A 19,854-nucleotide genomic window follows, 5' to 3' on the forward strand; every position below is an offset into this window, starting at 1 on the left:
ATAATAATATAATATACAAGATAGAATAACAAAGATAGCTCTCTCACATTAATTTTTTTTTTTCATAATATTGGATAACATTGTCGATATATTTAATTCTTTACTTTAATTAATATGATATTAAAATGTAAACTATACATTTGAAAAATATTTTAAATTATTGTATTATAATCTATTTTCCTATCATTTTTAATGAAATTTGAAATATAGAAATAAACAATACTTTTTATGCTCAATTTTGATATATTAAATAACATATACACAACAATATAATAATAATACAATAGTAAATAATAATATTTTGAGAATGTACCATGAATATTTATAACAATAACAAAAATATTAATTATTATATCTTTATAAAATTTGATTTGCTCATTTTTCTTTTTAGAAACTAAAGACTATTTCATTTTGTTTTTGATTTCATTTTCAACAATTTTCTCAATTTAAAATATTCAAAGAACAATCTATCCATCAGTATAGTAAAAATAAGTGAATTTTCGAACATTTTAAGCATTCATTTTGTTTCACATCAGAGTCCAAAAGAATCCAGTTTACTATTTTATATCATATGAATATATATTGAGATTCTTTCTCTTATACTTAATATAAAACGATATTTTTTATTAACGAAATTAAGCTATAATATATTGTGTTTTTTAATAAATTTTATATCATATGAATATATATTGAGATTCCTTTCTCTTATACTTAATATAAAATGATATTTTTTATTAATGAAATTAAGCTATAATATATTGTGTTTTTTATTTTTTACTCTTTCAGTCAATTTTTTAATACTTAATATTTAATACATTAATACTTATTAATAATTATTAATAATTTTGACAAATAAGTAGATTAAAAATCATACAACGATCTATCTATATAACGATTTAAATAAAATGTTGTACAATATCAAATATTGTATAATTTGCAATAACTTATTTGCAATAAATTTTTTTTAAATAATAAATTGTTACTATATAATACATTTTACATTATATTAAAATTCTAATGACAGAGTATATCTAAAACAATATAAGGCTTTTTTGTTGAATGATTTTGTTACAAAAACGATATGGTAAATGCCGTGAATCAAGTTAAACATATTTAATTCTATCATTGCGCTGTTTCATTTTATCTAATGTATAGATTAAAGATTAAAATGCTTATAATTTGTAAATTAACAATAAGCTTTATCGAATGGTTATATAAGAATTTTTTCATTATTTTGATATTTACAATTTTTGTTTGAAAGCGTTTCACATTTTTATAAATATTTTAGATATTTTTATATATTTAGATTTTTCTTGATTTTTAATTCTTATTCTTCAAAAAATGCTATTAGAATATTTTTAAAAATATCAGATTTTCCACTTTATTACATATATATATGTCTTATAATATTATATAATAAATTATATAGAATACATTAATATTCTATAGTTTTTTATAATATATTCAAATAAATTATTTTTTTATTCTAATTTTACTTAGAATATTTGTTTTAATTTTAATTGTATGAATGTTTTCTTTTTGTTTTTTGCTATATGAATTTATTCAGATTTCTTCTTTTTTATTATTAATTAATAACTAATAATTAATTAATAATTAAAATATATTTAATACAAATGATCTCTATTTACAATTTGTAATATGCAAAATATCAGCGCTATTTATGATTTTACGATTCATAGCATATTGACACAAATTGTAAAATAGAAAGAAAAAAACATGATACAATAACATAAAGAATTGTAAGAGTATTAAAATAATATTGTAATATTGTATATTTGCAAATGATATTATACATGCAATAATATAAAAACTTTATATAGCCACATGATTTATTAGTTATAGAAATGTTACGATATAACAGACAAATTAGTGGTTCGTGCTTTCTTTGCTTATTCGATGTAAGAAAATGATTCTCTTTATATCTGGGTAAGAGCTCCATCATCAAATAAGATAATACTTCTTCATTGCTTCGCTGTTCATAATCATATTTCAAATATTTTATTTCATCGATTATGCTCATAGTAATGGTTAGGTTACATTAGATTAAAGTAAGTTAAGATTGAAAGAATCTTAATTAAGAATTACAGTTTCTCAGGAAGAAGGAAAATCGTAGAGCTATAAAAGCTACAAAAACTTATAATTCTTTGAAGTGAAAAAATTACATAGATTTGCTATATAAAAATAGAATTTTGAAGAATTTTCATTCTTATATTTAATTGCATCTATTAATATCTATTATTTAATTATATCTATACTTTATTTATTAAATTAAATGTTAAACAATTTGTTCTTTATATAAAAAAAAAATGAAGAAATAAAGTTAATTATTAAGTACATAGTATCCTTCGAACTGCTAGAAACTGTATAAACATTTAATTTCAAATTGTTCCTTTATAATTAAAATAGATAATGTAAAAAACTATAACTACTATGGTAATTCTATAAGAATTGTACAATAAAAAAACAACTATAACAAAAATTATTTCCCATATTAAAAAATAAAACAATTACACAAAATTCAAATCTTCTACATCAATTTTGTTCTAAATAATATTTATAGGCAACTTTATGAATAAAAGCAATGATCTATGCTTAAGCAACTTAAGAACACAAATAATTCAAAGAGAAACATCTTTCTTTAATAGAAATCACAATTTCAAAATTAACTTCTGTAAAAATAAAAAATTTGTTAATAACATTTGCTACAAATGTAAAAGTAATATTATACTATGAACTTATAAACTTATGAACTAATGCTAATAAATATATCATATCTATGCAATAATAACACAAACTTATCAATTTAGAAAAAAGAAAAATTACAAAATACTTTCATTTTTATCTGGAATATATTTCTTATTAAAAAATTAAATTGAAAGATTAAATTAATGTAAAATATTAAAAAATATTTAACAAAAATAAAAAATAGAGCTCAATAAAAATTAAATATAAATACCAAAAAATAAAAAAAGCAATTAATTCAACATTATATAAATAATTACATTTCATATTATTAATCTTTTATTTAATAAAATTATTAATTATTCATTAAAATGATGATATTCATTAAAATAATGATTTAAAAATTGAAAAAGCCAATTATTTTTCTATTTTTCGTAGAAAACAGGCCTTAGTTATATAATGAAAAAAACCATTATTTGTATCTATATACATCTATATATTTATGACAGCAATAATTATTATAGCTACTCTAAATTTAACAGTTCTACAAATACTGAAGTAAGTAAACTCAATCCAAAACATAAAACATCAAGACAATCAAGACATAATTATTATAGCTACTCTAAATTTAACAGTATCTACAAATACTGAAGTAAGTAAACTCAATCCAAGACATAAAACAATCAAGTTAAAAAAAAGTAAAAAAATTCATTATGAAAATTCAGAACAAAAAATATCTATCTGATGAATAATAATTCTTTTCTTTGATTAAAAAATTTAATAAATTATCATAGTTATGACATATATTTAAAAATTTCTATAATTTCATAGTACTTATGTAATATATATTTATTATAATTTTTATTCAATAAATATAAAGATTATTTATATAAAGATTACAAAAATATCTAAAATTATTTTCAATGCATTAGTTTTATATTGAAAAGGGCATTAGTTTTATATTGAAAAAATAAACCAAAATTAATAAAATTATAATAGATGTTTCATAGAGTAATAATAAATTCTACAATGATACTGTAAGATCAATCCAATTACTATAAATACATGATATATAAAAATAATAAATAATAACTTCTACAATACAAAAAACAAATCAAAACACAATCAATGAAGTAAATAAATAATTTGATAAAGCATAATGAAAAATATAATTTAATCAAATCATATAAACTATGCAAAAAAAAAGTATCTACCGATTACACTATAAAATAGCATAATAATACAGTATCATATAATAACTATATGAAATAATCCTAAAATAAATTTAGATTCCAAACTTTGATTAAAAATACATAAGAAAACAAAAAAAATAAAAAAAGAACACATGAAATAAAATATTGAGTACCAATAATCACAATTTTTTTTATAAAATGAAATTCTAAAGTTTTTATAAGAAAAAAAATTTTTATAAAAAATAACAAAAGTTCTTATTAAGAAAAAATTATTATAAATAAAAGATAGTATTATTATTATTATAAATAAAGATAGTATTATAAAGATTCTAAAATAAAACATTACGAATAATTGCCAATATTTCAATGATATAAGAAAAATAATTTTATCTAATAAAATCTTTACAATTAAGAAAATTAAAAAAATATGCAAATATATTACAAATCAATTTATATTTAAAATATATATTATATTTAAACATTTGAAATATCGAAACATAGAAAACACAGAAAATACGGATCTTTATAGATTGAAAAAAAAATTTAAAAAAAAAGATTTGAAACTCTCTAATTTTCATTAATTGCTAATAATATACAATTATTAATTAAAATCTATATGTAATACTCTTAAAAAAAAATTAAATTGAAATTAACATTTTCTTTAAAAAATATCATATTCTCCATTTTAATTTGTATCTTCATTGATAAATAAGTAAAATGATATCTGCAATTTTCAGTTTTATGAACATTATGTTGATAATATACAATTTTAAATAGGGTTTTAGATGATGATTATCTTTAATTGCATTAGCTACAAATGAATTGTAAAGAAGATTATGACAACATACAAATAGAACTATATAATAAAACTATTCATTTTATAATTTGAAAAAAACAAAATATTCTATTAAATAATATTACTAATATCAATTTTTTTGAAATTGTATTTCAGATAAATACGATAAAATTAATATGTAATTCTATTATTTTTTATTATTTATTTAATTTTTATTTATTTTATTTTATTTTTTTTTTATTTTCAATCAATGTGATTAAGCGATCACAAATAGTAATTAAATTATAATTTTTTCTGTTATTTCGGTTCAAGTAAATTTTTTTAACTTTTACAGCATGATTAATTTATGGTTTCTTCTAATTTTCTAAATTATCTTGTCAGAATAAGGTTAGATTTTCAATGATATCAAGATAAGAATTTAATAGCCATAGCAATGAATTAATTCTCAACTTTTTAAATTATGATGATATCGATGAAAATATTATTTTACAAAGAAATAATATTCTTATCTTCTGTTCTAATCGACATCAAATATATATGTAATAATTATTGAATTGATTTAATTTGAAATATGATCTATGTTTTGTAAAAATATAAATTATAATGTCTCAAAAAATTAAATATTAAAATTTTTATAATATAATTTTTTTTTGAAAGTAAATAAATAATTTAAATCATGCTCCAATTATTACTTAATTCTAATTAGTATAAAATTAAAAATAAAGGAAAATTATCTAAATAGTAAATAGAAAAAAGATATTAAAATTAAATGTTGATTTTATATTTCTACAGTCTAAAATGCATTTTTGAGAGATCATTCTTTATTTTCAGATTTATAAAAAAAAATTTTTGTGATTATAAAATTTTCTTTAATTATAAAAATAAGATATTTTTATTTTTGTTTCATTTTTCTAAAAACTGTGAAAATATGAATGATTTTATATACTTGAATTATTGTTAAATGTTTTACAAGTTGTGTAAGATAAATAAACTTATGAAAGAAGTATATCAGCTATATAATACAAATATTAATGTAAAATATAATATACGTATAATAAAATATAAGATCACGTATTGCACGTAAATTTATAATTTTAATGGATTACTATAGCAGAAAATATTTTGTTCAACATGTTCTTCAAGTTGCAAGGTATGTTTGATAATTTTACAGCAATATATAAAATTTTGTAATTTTGTAATATTATTTAGTAAAGATACCTCAGACAATAGGTAACTCTGAATATTTTTAATATCTCCATTATCTGTGACTATAAAGAATTATATCTAATAATAACATATGTATTAAGCAAATTGAATGAAGATAAATTATAGATATTAGATAATAGTAATATTACTAATATACTGATATTAATTTTTATTATTATCAGTGATAATACTGATATCAATGTTTATTATTAAATGTTCTATTAATTTAAATAATAATTCAATATATTTTAAGACTTATAAACATCATTTGACAAATTTTCATTCATATTATATTGGCACAAAATTGGTAAAAGATGAAATTAATATTTTCAGATATAGAATTTTTAAGAATCACAAAATAATTTTAAAAAATAAAAATTAAATATCTTTTAAAATTAATAAATTTATTAAATGAATTAGATATAATATAAAACATAACATAAAAATTTTAGTATTCCGGAATTTGAATTTTTTGATTTAAATCATGATTATATTTAGCAATATTTGGTTTCTTATTGGTTTCAATGATTAATATAGAAACAGATTAATGTAGAGAATTCATAAAAAAAATTATTACAAAAAAATATTGTGAAAAAAATTACAAGACCTTTTTAATAAAAACGAATATTATAAGACAATGTATTTTTTATTTAAAATATTTTCGAAAAATATAATATAATAGATGTAAAAATGAATAATGTACAAATACTGATTTTTATATTTATATTACATTATTCTGATTTTTAAGTATATTTGAATAGTGTTAAAAATTATATTTAAGGTTACATTTTTTGATTGTATGTATCATTTTCTGATTTATATAATCACAATAAATTAGAAAGTTTTTTTATATATTTGTTTTCTGAAAGAAAAGTTTCATTAAAATTTATAGATTTATTTTTTTATGTTATTTAAAATATCTGAAGCTATTCTTTTCCCTTATTAATATAATAATTTATTAGATTGAAAAAATAATAATATTAATATTATTTTATTTCCTATTTCTAACCTATTTCTTTTTTTTTATCTATTAAAGGCACATTCATTTTGAGATCCTTAAATTTTCACATGAACTTAATCAAAAATATACTTATCAAATTCTATTAGACTTAATAGTGCAATTTTTATTAATACTTTGTACACTTTATATTTTATATTTTTATTTAAAATTATTCAATATAGAATTCAAAACAGATTATCAAATAAAAGAATTATAGGATTTTTAATATGGATTTCTCTGAATTTAACAAAAATTATTTTTATAAATAATCATTACATTAATTTGTATCGTGAATTAAGACTATATTTATTTATATTTTAAGAGAAAAATTGATATAAAAATATATAATTTTATAGACAAATAATAACACATTTACTTCGACAATTGGAAATTTGCTATTTAGATAATTCTATTACAGATGAGGTGCATTGAATTTACTTCTGCCAAAGATTTCTCTCTTCTTATTAATTTTTATAATCCTGATATATATAAAAATAATCATTTTGACTGTTTTCTTTACACATAATAAGTGTTTTAATTTTTGAATAATTTATAAAATACTTTAAATACTGTTTATGCAAGATATGACAAATTATTTGTTATTGATTTGATATTGATTTTGGAGATGATTTATAGAATCAATTTTTGTTCTACATGGAAATTTGTTAAACTAAATTTGCCAATAATTGCAAAATTAACTTTGATTTTCAAAATAAAACTCTTTTTTTTATATTGTATAGTATTTATCATGAAAAACAAAAATTTCAAAGAAATTCTAAATCATTATTTAAAAAAAGATATTAAATTTTTTGTATTTATTTAAATTTAATTTATTTGAATGCTTATAAAAGATCTTTTTTACCAGTTCGATATGATTTTCAATGATTGGACAAATAATTTGAATATAATATTAATAATTTGAAATATAATAAATTCTCTTTAGAATTAGGAACTTTGCAATTTATTTAATGTCAAAATCAACAAACAATATAATCATTAAAGTGAAATACATACTTCACGTTGAATTTTGTATAATCATAGATTTTCTTCATGGATTTTAATCCAATGATTAATATTGCTTAAATTTTTTAAAAAGTATTTTTTATAAGTATGATTCATAAATGATATCTTGTTTTTTTTATTTTGTTTATTTTAATGCTTTAATTGGTCTATTTTCTAATATAATATAGTTTCAAAACTGCCTAACTGAAGATAAATCTGTTATAAATTTTGCATTACAATCTTTTTGTAATATATCTTATGAGCAAAAGCTTTCTGTATTAATAGCAGCATTGAAGAAAATTTTAATATTCTAAAAAAAATATTACTCTGTAAATAAACATTCAATAGATGAATAATTCCATAATATGCAACTTGTAAAAAAAGAATTATTCTATAAATAAATATTTTTTAAAAAAAAGATGATAATCTCTAAGCATTTTAAATAAAGTTAATTTAATTAAGCATAAGATTATTTTTTCCAAGAAAAAAATTTACGATAGTGTTTTCGAAATTTTTATTGTTCGTAATAAATACTATATAATGTAATAAAAAGAATTTTAACTTTTTATAATTATAAGTTTGGCACTTCAATCAGATCGAATTGTTTCTAATAAATATATAAAGCAAAGGCTCGTCCAAATTCTTCTTTCAAAAACAGAATTGTCTTCGCAATATCATCCTGTATCATCTATTCAATGTCTAACGGTAGTATATATACCTTAAGATAAATGTGTGTCTTTTTTTCTTTTTTTATTATTATTGAATGTATGTATTAAAATATTACTACTTAAAAAATTATATTTTAACTGTATTATATAATATATATTTTGATTTTTAACTCTTAAAAGGAATATTCATATTCAAATATTTTTGAATATCAAACTTCATAATTTATAGACATATTATTACAATAATTGTATATTCAAATAAATTTTTTTTCTAATCTTATTTAGAATATTTGTAATCTAATTTAGAATATTTCTAATCTTATTTAGAATATTTATTTTTTTTTTTATTTTTTGATCTCTCTCTTTAAATATTTAAATATTTTTTTCTTTGTTTAAAATGTTAAGAAAATGCTATGTGAATATTTTCAGAATTTTTTTAAAGATTTTTTCATAATAGAGAAATATATTGAATAAAAATAATTTTCATTTATAACTTAATAATATAAAAATATTTAAGAACAAGAATTTAATAATAATTTAGTAATAATAATTCAATGCAATTTTCATTACAATTCTTCTTCATCCTTTAAAATTTAGTGCCGGCGGCTACATTCTTAATAAAAAAAAATTATAGACAATGGTAAGTTAAATGAATGTATAATTTGATTCATTTAAAATTTTAATTTTTTTTTAAGTTTTTTTGTAATATAATGACTTATATCATCATTTATATTAATACACATAAGTCCGTGAACAAATTTAATAAAACTTTTAGACAAAATTTTTCAAGATTAAAAGTTTATTTTTTCTAAAATCATGATTTGTGATTATTATATTTTATTATAATAAAGAGATTGTTGAGAAAAAAAGTATTGAGATTTTGACTCGCAATGTTTATGACATTCATTTTTTATCTTTTTTGAAGATTATAGAACTTTTAAAATTTTGGAAAATTTCGAAGATTACTCTATCACGATTTAAGTTGTTTATTCAATCATAAATCGTGTTTGTTAGAAAAAACATATTTTTTAGTTTTTGAGACTTTATAGTATTATAAAATTCCATGACTTACAATCAACTTTCTAATCTTTACTCTTATAATATTATTATGAGTATTAGATATATAAGAATTTATTTAAAAGAGAAAATTGCGAAAACAAATAAAAATTTATAAATCAATTTCTGATTAAAATAATCGCGAAACATGTTTATCTTCAAAAATTGTTAGTCACATTGAGAAACTAATTATAATAAATAAAAAATTTTATATAATATGGATTCGAAAACATTATTTCTTTGCTTTCAACATATACGCAGGGGTGTAAACGATTTTGAAACATGTATCACATGCTTTTTATTACATACTTATCACAATTCTAAAAGTCTGAAAAATATAACTATAAGTAAGAAGTATATATATATATATATATAAATATAACTGAGAAGTTAAACATAAAATTTTGGATTCGAAATAGAAGAAGAATAGAATCGCAAAAGAAATAATTTAATACAATAAGATAATTATAAAGGATTTTGGAATTATAACAATTTCTTCAAAAGACAAATATTATATTTGAGATGTATTAAATATATACAAATTCTATTTTTTATTTATTCTATATTACTAGAACTATATAATTTAGCTTATCTTATATTGTAATTTAACAATTATTATTTTTATGTTTATTTAAATTTAATTTATTTGAATGCTTATAAAAGATCTTTTTTACCAGTTCGATATGATTTTCAATGATTGGACAAATAATTTTAACAATTTACAGTTAACAATTATTATTAATAATTTAACAATAATTTAACAATCATCCGCAAATAAAACAACAATTGTTAATTTTTAAATACGATCATATGATCATTCAACAGAATCTTTAATCATGAGACAAACAACTGAATTTGAGCGAAATTATTTCGCATTTCGCATATTTGAAATTAAAAAGACTTTCTTTCATGCAAGAAAATTGAAATAACTTAATAATCAATGTTAATAATCAGTTATTATTAAGATTAAAATTATTGTATGGCTTATTTTAATAACTCAACGGTGTATTATGTAAGATAAATACAATCACACTATAAATAAATAATAATTTCTTAATAAAATGCAAGAAATAAATATCAAAACAATGAAATAAATAAACAATTGCATACATGATAAAGCATAATGAAAAATATAACTTAATCAAATCATGTATGATCGGATCATATAAACCAAGTATATCAAGAAAAAATCTATTGATATTATAAAATAGTAATAATATCAATAATAGCTATATGAAATCCTTAAAAATAAACTTTTAATTTCAAACTTTTCTAAAACATATGAGAAAACAAAAAAAGAAAAAAAAATAGATATGAACTAAATGTAAAATATAAAAAAAATATATTGACTATCAATAATCACCATTTTTTTGTAAAATAAAATTCTAAAGTTTTTATTAAATTGTTTTAAGGAAAACAATTTATAAGAAATAACAAAAATTTTTATTAAGAAAAAATTTATAAAATCTATAAATAAAAAAATGTAGTACTAAAGATATTAAAGTAAAATAAAAACATTATGTATTGTAATGTTTAATATAAGTCATAAAAATGACTGTAAAAATCCAATAAAATTTTTACAATAAAGTTAAAAACGAAATATGTTATAAATCATAATTTATATCTAAAATACTATTCAAACATGAAATACAAATAAAAACATACAAAAAACACGAATTTTTATAAATTGGAAAAAAAACAAAAAAATTATAAGAAAGAAGAAGATTTAAAACTCTCTAATTAATAATATATAAATACAAATTGCTGATTAATTTTGAAAAAAAATTAAATTGAAATTAAGAATATTTTCTTTAAAAAAAATTGTATTGTCTATTTTAATTTTATTTTCATTAATAAATAAATAAAATGACATCTGCAATTTTCGATCAATCTCAAGAAATTTGCATTGACAATGTACAATTTTAAATAGAATTCTAGATGATATGATGATTATCTTTAATTGCATTAGCCATAAATGAGATGTGAAGAATGTTATGACAACATATAAATAGGTAAAGTTATTCATTTTATAATTTGCAATAATATGTGACAATTTTGAAGAAACATAAAAAGAAAGAGTGATAATCAATAAAAAAAATAAAAATTTTTATTAGAATTTTTATTAAAAATAAATATTTTTATAAATTCTTTTAACAAATAAATATATATAATTATTTACATAAAAAAATATGAAAGGTAAGTAAATATCAATATGTACATGTGATATTTTTTTTTATATAAGAAAATAATTTTTTTAAAAATAATGATAAAAAAATATTATTTTTAGAGTATATTAATTAATATATAATAATATTATATTAGTTAAAGATGTCATCTCGCCGATACTTTTAAATTACATTGATCTATTTTTTCTAATTTCCATTTTAATTTATAAAGATATTGTGTTATAATTTATATAATATAATTATTAATTATAATATAATTAATTTATATAATATAATATAATAATTTTTATAATATAATTATAATATAATATAATTAATTTTGTAAAAATCTCTGAATATTATTATTATAGATTTGATTATCAAAATTCTCTGTATACTGTACTTTTAGACGCAATTGAGGCATTTAAAACAAAAATTTTAGCATGGATACCAGAAACCCAATATGCTTCGCTATTACCTATCATTATCATTAATGAAATATTTGGGTTACGTGTATTTGAATTGAAAGGACGATTACAATATGGCTGGAGTATAATATACATTGGTATATGCATCATTCTATATAGTATATTTCTAAATGCAATAATAAATAAAGATTACAAAAATTGGCTTGCATACCAAGAAATCATTTATAAACTAACAATATTTATTAATATTATATGCGTTATGATTTTTATAGTTCTTGGAATGCTGAATACAGAAGTAAGTATTTCTAAAATTATAATAATATACATAATTATCAATTAAATAAAAAAAATAGAAATATTATATAATAAATAATATTTCTATATAATATAATAAAAAATATAATAAAAATATAATAAAAAAGTTTTGCTTTGATATATATATATTTTAATATCTTGATTGTTATTGATTCTAATATATTATACATTGCTATTTCTAATACTTCTTAGAAATAAAACTTCAGAATAAGTTTCAAATATATCGAATAAGATAAAATGGAAATTAAATATAACATTGATTTTTTATTTGATTTATATGCATTTCTCTTTCGTATAATTTGCAATAATTATTTATTTGTCAAAATGAATATATTTCAAACATTTTAATTAATATAAGTTATCACATTTCAGAAATATAATATATAACATTATTACTGAAAAGTTTTTAAAAGATATTATGTTTTATAGTTATTATAGTATATTATAGTATATTATTTATAATATAATTTATATTATATTATTAATTATTATTAATATAATTAATAATATTTATAATATTTATTAATTATTAATAATTAATATAATTTATATTATTTATATATATAGTATTTATATTATTAAAATAACATAATTAAATATACTATTTTTATAAAAAATTATAAATAATGTAACTTAATAAATTAATTAATCATTATATTAATTAATTTTTAATATAAAATATTTTTGTTTTATAATTATTTTATTTATTTTATTTATTTACTAGCGTAAAATTAAATGTTCAATTTTTCGCGAAACTTGCAGATATTTAACTTATTTATTACTATTTTTCTTCAATTATAAAAATTCAATTGACTCAAAAGAGTTTTTTTTTGAGATTTGTTTTTAAATTTTTTCTTTTTAAGGAAAAAATTTTTTTTTGTAATAATAACATTTTAGAAAAAATTGATGTTCGATTTTTTGGTAATTTTCTAGGAAAAAAACTTTCTTGTCAATTTTGATAATTTTGATAATTTTATGATATGTTGTAGAAATTAAAATTTTGAACAATTTTTTTCTAATTATAAATCGTTAGATTTTAGTTTTCAAAATATTTGTAAAAAAAGATTGCTATTATATAGAATTTTTTTACACACAAACATATGATCTATTTATTTAACTATTAAATGTATAATAATAATATATAAATTAAATCAAGAATTTACTTTCTTATAGATTATATTATATAAAATATTTCAAATTCAATTCTTGGATTCTGCAGAATATGAAAATAAAATGTAAAATAATCTTAAATAATATTATCCGTTCGTGAGCTATAGCATATAGTAATAAAATTTATTATAAAATTATTAATAACTTCTATTTTAAATGGTCAAGAGCAAAATTCATATCGTAATGAAAGTTTATATTTATCATTGAATGAATTCTAAAGATCTATTAATTTTATAAAATTTAAGAGTTCAAAATACATTCTAATAGTTCAATAATTCTAATATTTTCTTAAAATAATTCACAAAATCAAAATGTTTTAAAATTAAAAAATATTTCAATTTTTTTCAAATTTTACCAAATGTTCGTGTCGTTTAAATTCCTTTCATATTCATTTCGCAAAATCGTGAGTTTTTGATAGTACACATAAATGACTAATGGAATGTGGATCAATCCCTTTCCTTAATCTTAATCTAAGGAAAATTCGTAGAAGATTAGATTAGAGGTTAGGTTGAACGTTGCCATTCACAAAATCCATTTTCCAAGAAACTAATTCGCGAATGTTTAATAATTTTTCTCAAGTAAGATGATGATTGAAATGTTCATTGAGATTGGCATAATTAAAAAATACTATTTCAAATTCTAAGATGTTTATATTCTAGATATATCGAAATGTTTCTAAAAAATATATAATTCCAAGAGTTTTTTAAATTCTTTTCTCAAAAATGACATGTTCTCAAGCAACACCATCTCTATACCATCTATTTTGTGTTTTAATAATCGATTGAAATTATGATCAGTTCCATATATATAATATAATGATATTATAATATAAAATACAATACAAATATCAACAATAATAAATGTTACAATAATAAATATCAAATATGATACTGATATTGCTATCATATTTTATTCATAAATATTCGATGAGGTTAATGTTTCAATTTTCGACAACTTTTAGAAATCAGTATCTAAATTTTCCAGAAAAGAATATTTAAAAATATTGAAAAATAAATTTTTAGAAGAAAAATCTTGTAACTATAATTCTTTATTTACAAACATTATTAACTTCAATTATTAATTTCAATATTTAAACATTTTAATTATATATCATTTCATTATACATTTGATAATAGTCAAATCTAGTTCCAATGAATGATGTGGAAAACTATAAGAAAAAAATTCTTCGCTATCATTAAATGCCTTATGATTTATATTATAATTCAAAAAAGTTTTTTCAAAAAATTCTCCATTATTATCGAATGTTCATATCTTATTAAGTTTAAAATAAAAAATATAAGATTGTTAAAGAATAATACTTTTTAAAATTTTAATATCATACATTCTAATGAAGCAACTTCTATTCTCATGCACTATAATATGTTGTTTTCTAGTAAAAAAATCAGTTCTATATACTATTTTATATACTATACTGTTAAATGAAATAATATAAGAAAGAATTAACTTTGACACATTTATTTAAATATAATAAAGTGTAAATAACATGCTGATATTATGGTATTAACTGCATGATTTCCAATTAAAAAAACGATCTTTAGTAATTAGTGATATGAATGTAATAAATTTATAATAACATCGATATATTCGGAACGTGATAATTTCAACTTGTCATTTAACTATCGAAAAAGCAGATTGCAATACTGGTGAAATGTTAAAATAAAATGCCTGGACGCGGTCCAGATTTAAAATAATATTAAAATTTTTTAATAATGAAATATAATTTAGATTTTGTCTGATAGTCAAATTATACTTGTTTTTCTTGGTTCTGGAAATGAAAAAAATAGCAGACTTGAACTGGATAAAATTTTAATCTAAGAAATAATAATTATCATAATGGCAACACTATATAAAATAAAAATTAAAATATATATATAACAAATAAATATATTAATCGTTAAGTCGTACTTCAAATTAATAACTTATGACTTGATGCAAATATTAGAATGAACACTGAGTATGAAAATTAGCTTCTAATATTTCTTGAAATATGCATGATGCTGTTGGCTGTCAGATGGTGATTAATTTCTCATCCATTATACAATTTTCACAAAAAAATCACAAAAGGAAACGGATATGTTATTGAGAGTAGCGCGGATAAATAAATTTGTCAAAATTTCGATTTGAGAAAATGGCAGAAAAAATTGATGATTAATTATGAAAGTCTTGATAAAAGAGAGCGATTGTTTTTATTTTTATCAGATGAGTCATTATTTTGAAATAACATGTGCGATATCCGCGCATCATTAAGAATTTGCAAAAAATGAAATCATAAATTATTACGCTGAATTTTAAGAAAATATGCTAATATAATGTAGAAAAAATAATATAATGTACTAAATATTGCTTATGTGATTTGCAATAGCAAATTCCAAAAAGTGGCAACCTTCCAAGAAAATTAAAAATTTACTAAGCTTAATGATTTTATGATTTTATTTTAATAAAATAAAAATAAAATAAATAAATAATATTTTAAAAGTTTTTTTTCTCATATATAATATTAATATATTGATTTTTTTTTTGAATGATCAATTTTAAAGGCTAAAATAAAAAAAAAGTTGATATATTAAAATTTGGGATGAACTTTATTTATTATGTTTTATCAAATTTGTTTTCAATTTATTGAAAAAGTTTCAATTAATATTTTTATATTAACTTTTTGTTTGTTTTGATTCCTAGAATCAAAAAATAACTTTTGAATATATTAATAACTTATTTCATTTTTCTAATATATTTATATTTCTTTCATCTATATATTTTTCTTTTTTTTCTATTACAGCGTTCAAGAAAAATTATTGCAAGATGTGAACAAATAGATAATATTTTACAATCATTTGGAATTGAAACAAATTATCGAAAAATTTTCCTCCAACTTATACAAACATTAATTATTTTCAGCATAATAATAATGAGCATTATCTCACTAAATTGGTATTGGTATATTTATACTTATAAATTACGAGAATTCAATTTAATTTTGCTTATGTATATACCAATAATAACTACGACTTTAGGAATTTTTACGTTTACCGTATTCGTAAGGTAAAAATATATATATATATTATAAAAAGAAAGAAATAACTAAAAAACTGAACTTAAAATTAAATAAATAGATAAATATCATATTTCTGAATTTAAGATCAAATTTCTTTAAAAATATATAAACTCTACATATATAAATATAATATAGAGTAATATATATATATATATATATATATATATATTTCAATAATGTTTAAGAAATATAAGAAAAAAACAAGAAAAAGTAAATCTGAAGAAGAAAAAGAATGTTGTTTTAAAATTGAATTTTACATAAATAGAATAACTACAATAAAATCAATTATATAATTTTAATATTTTTTATTATTTATTTAGTTATTCAATTAATTTTTTTTATTTTTAATTATTTGTAATCAAGCGGTAATAAACAATAATTATTTAATAACAGCTTTTTTTATTATTTCTATTCGAGTAAATTCTATTTCTATTTTTTTTTTAATTTCTATAGCATGATTAGTTTTTTCTTGTGATTTCATAATTATAATTAATTAATTATAATTAATTAATTTATTTTCTCAAAATAAAATTAATTTATTTATCATAATTTATTAATTTATTTTCTCAAAATAAAATTAGATTTTCAATAATATCAAGATAAGGATTTAATGTAACCATGACAGTGACTTTGAATTAATTTCAAATTTCTTAAATGATGATGAAGATTTACTAATAAAAATTATCATACAAAAAAATAGTACTTTCATCTTCTGTCAATGCTATAATTAACATTAAATATTCATATTACAATTATTGAATTGATTTAATTTGAAATATGGTTTAATTCTTATGAAAAAATAAATTGCAATGGAAAAATTAAATATTAGAAATTTTTATATGATTTTTTATTTTGTTCTGTGACCAAATCACTAATTTAGATCATATTCTAATTATTCAATACTAATTACTACAAATAAAAAAAAAATTATCTAAATATTAATTACGAGGATATTAAAATTACACGTTGAATTTATATTCTTTATTTTAAAATATATTTTTGAAAGATTATTCTTTATTTTCAGATTTATAAAAAAAAATTTTTTGTTTCTTTATTTTCTTTAATTATAGAAATACATAAGATATTTTTATTTTTGTTTCTTTTTTTTTGAAATTTGTATGTATTTTTCTAAAAATATGAATGATTTATAATTCTATGAATATGATGATTTTATAATTATTGACAACGCATGCTCCGAAATCATTTGAGATATTATTGTTAATATTGTTATAATATTATTGCCAATATTATTGAATTATTGTTAAGTATTTTACAGGATAAGTTGTATAAGATAAACAAACTTATGAAAGAAGTACATCAGTTATGTAATACAAATAATATTAATATAAGATATGAAATACAATCACGTATTACACGTAAATTTATAATTCTAATGGATTATTATAATAGAAAATATTTAATTCAATATGTTCTTCAAGTTACAAGGTATGTTTGATATTGTATATTTTATAGCAATATCTAGAATTTCGTAATTTTGTAATATTAATTAGTAAAGATAGCCTCAGATAGTAGATAGCTCTCGGACATTTTTAATATCTTGATTATCTATAAATAATATACATCTTAGTAATAATGTACTACTATCAAGCAAATTAGATATTATAATCAATTTTCTTTTCATTGAAAATGTCATTACTGATATAAAATTTCATTTATGTTCATTATTAAATGTTTTATTGATTTGAACAATATATTTTAAATGTCAACATATTTTTTTGTCAACAAAATACTTTAAAATTTATCTAATTTTCTTTCATATTATATAAATTATTGGCAAGAGTGTTAAATAAGATCAATCGATACATTCTTATCTTCTAGATATTTTTAAGAATCATAAAATAATTTTAAAAAATAAAATTAAATATCTTTGAAGATTCAATTTTTCAATTAAATATGATATAATATAAAATGATATTTGTTGATGAATTTTTAGTATTCCGGAATTTATTCTTTGAATCATGATATATTTAGCGATATCAATCTTTTATTTGATTCAATGACTAATATAAAAACGGATTACTTTATTAGAATATTTAATATAATAGTATATATAATAGTATATACTTAATATAATATTACTTAATATAATATTTCTATGTAATCTCTTATTGAATTATTAATCTTAATGAATAATGTAATAAATTATCTTATCTTTGCGTAATACTTCTAATAAATATTTAATACTTTAATACAAAAAAATGAAATTTTAATTTCTTCAGTTGATGATGAATTTTTTATAAAAAGATTGCCACTACAAATAAAAGATATTGCAGAAAAATAATACTAATATTTTTAATTAAAATGAGCATCATGAGACATAATATATTCTTTATGAAAAAATTTACTTTATGAAAAATGTAATATAATAAATATAAAAATTGGACATATGAACAATGTACAAATATTGATAAATTAAATTTGTGATATTATATTGTGATATTTTTACATGCGAAAAAACCATTGAAAATTATGTCCGAGACTATATTTTTTAATTGTATGTATATATCATTTTCTGATTATAGATAATCACAATAATATATAATAAATCAGAAAGTTTTTTATATATATATTTTTTTTATATATTTGTTTTCTGAAAGAAAAGTTTCATTAAAATTTATAGATTTATTTTTTTATGTTATTTAAAATATCTGAAGCTATTCTTTTCCCTTATTAATATAATAATTTATTAGGTTGAAAAAGTAATAATATTAATATTATTTTATTTCCTATCTCTAACCTATTTCTTTTTTTTTATCTATTAAAGGCACATTCATTTTGAGATCCTTAAACTTTCACATGAACTTAATCAAGCATATACTTATCAAATTCTATTAGACTTAATAGTGCAATTTTTATTAATACTTTGTACACTTTATAATTTATATTTTTATTTAAAATCATTCAACATATCAGAACCATTATCAAATATAGGAATTATAGGATTTTTAATATGGATTTCTCTGAATTTAATAAAAATTATTTTTATAAATAATCATTGTACTAATTTGTATCGTGAGGTAAGATTATATTTATTTATATTATAAAAGAAAAATTGATA

The 19,854-nt window shown here is 17.7% G+C and overlaps 1 protein-coding gene across 1 annotated transcript in view; it reads left to right on the plus strand.

Moving 5' to 3' along the window:
- The first annotated feature begins 5,789 nt into the window (after positions 1-5,789).
- LOC122715533 overlaps positions 5,790-19,854 on the plus strand; it is a 28,487-nt gene continuing 14,422 nt past the window's right edge. The window contains exons 1-2 of the mRNA XM_043937802.1: positions 5,790-5,842; positions 19,561-19,813. Coding sequence (XP_043793737.1) covers positions 5,790-5,842; positions 19,561-19,813 — 306 coding nt within the window. The remainder of the gene's footprint in view (positions 5,843-19,560; positions 19,814-19,854) is intronic.

This window comes from Apis laboriosa, unplaced genomic scaffold (genome assembly GCF_014066325.1).
Source record: "Apis laboriosa isolate Shangri-la unplaced genomic scaffold, ASM1406632v1 scaffold38_cov145, whole genome shotgun sequence".
Classification (NCBI taxonomy): Eukaryota; Metazoa; Arthropoda; class Insecta; order Hymenoptera; family Apidae; genus Apis; species Apis laboriosa.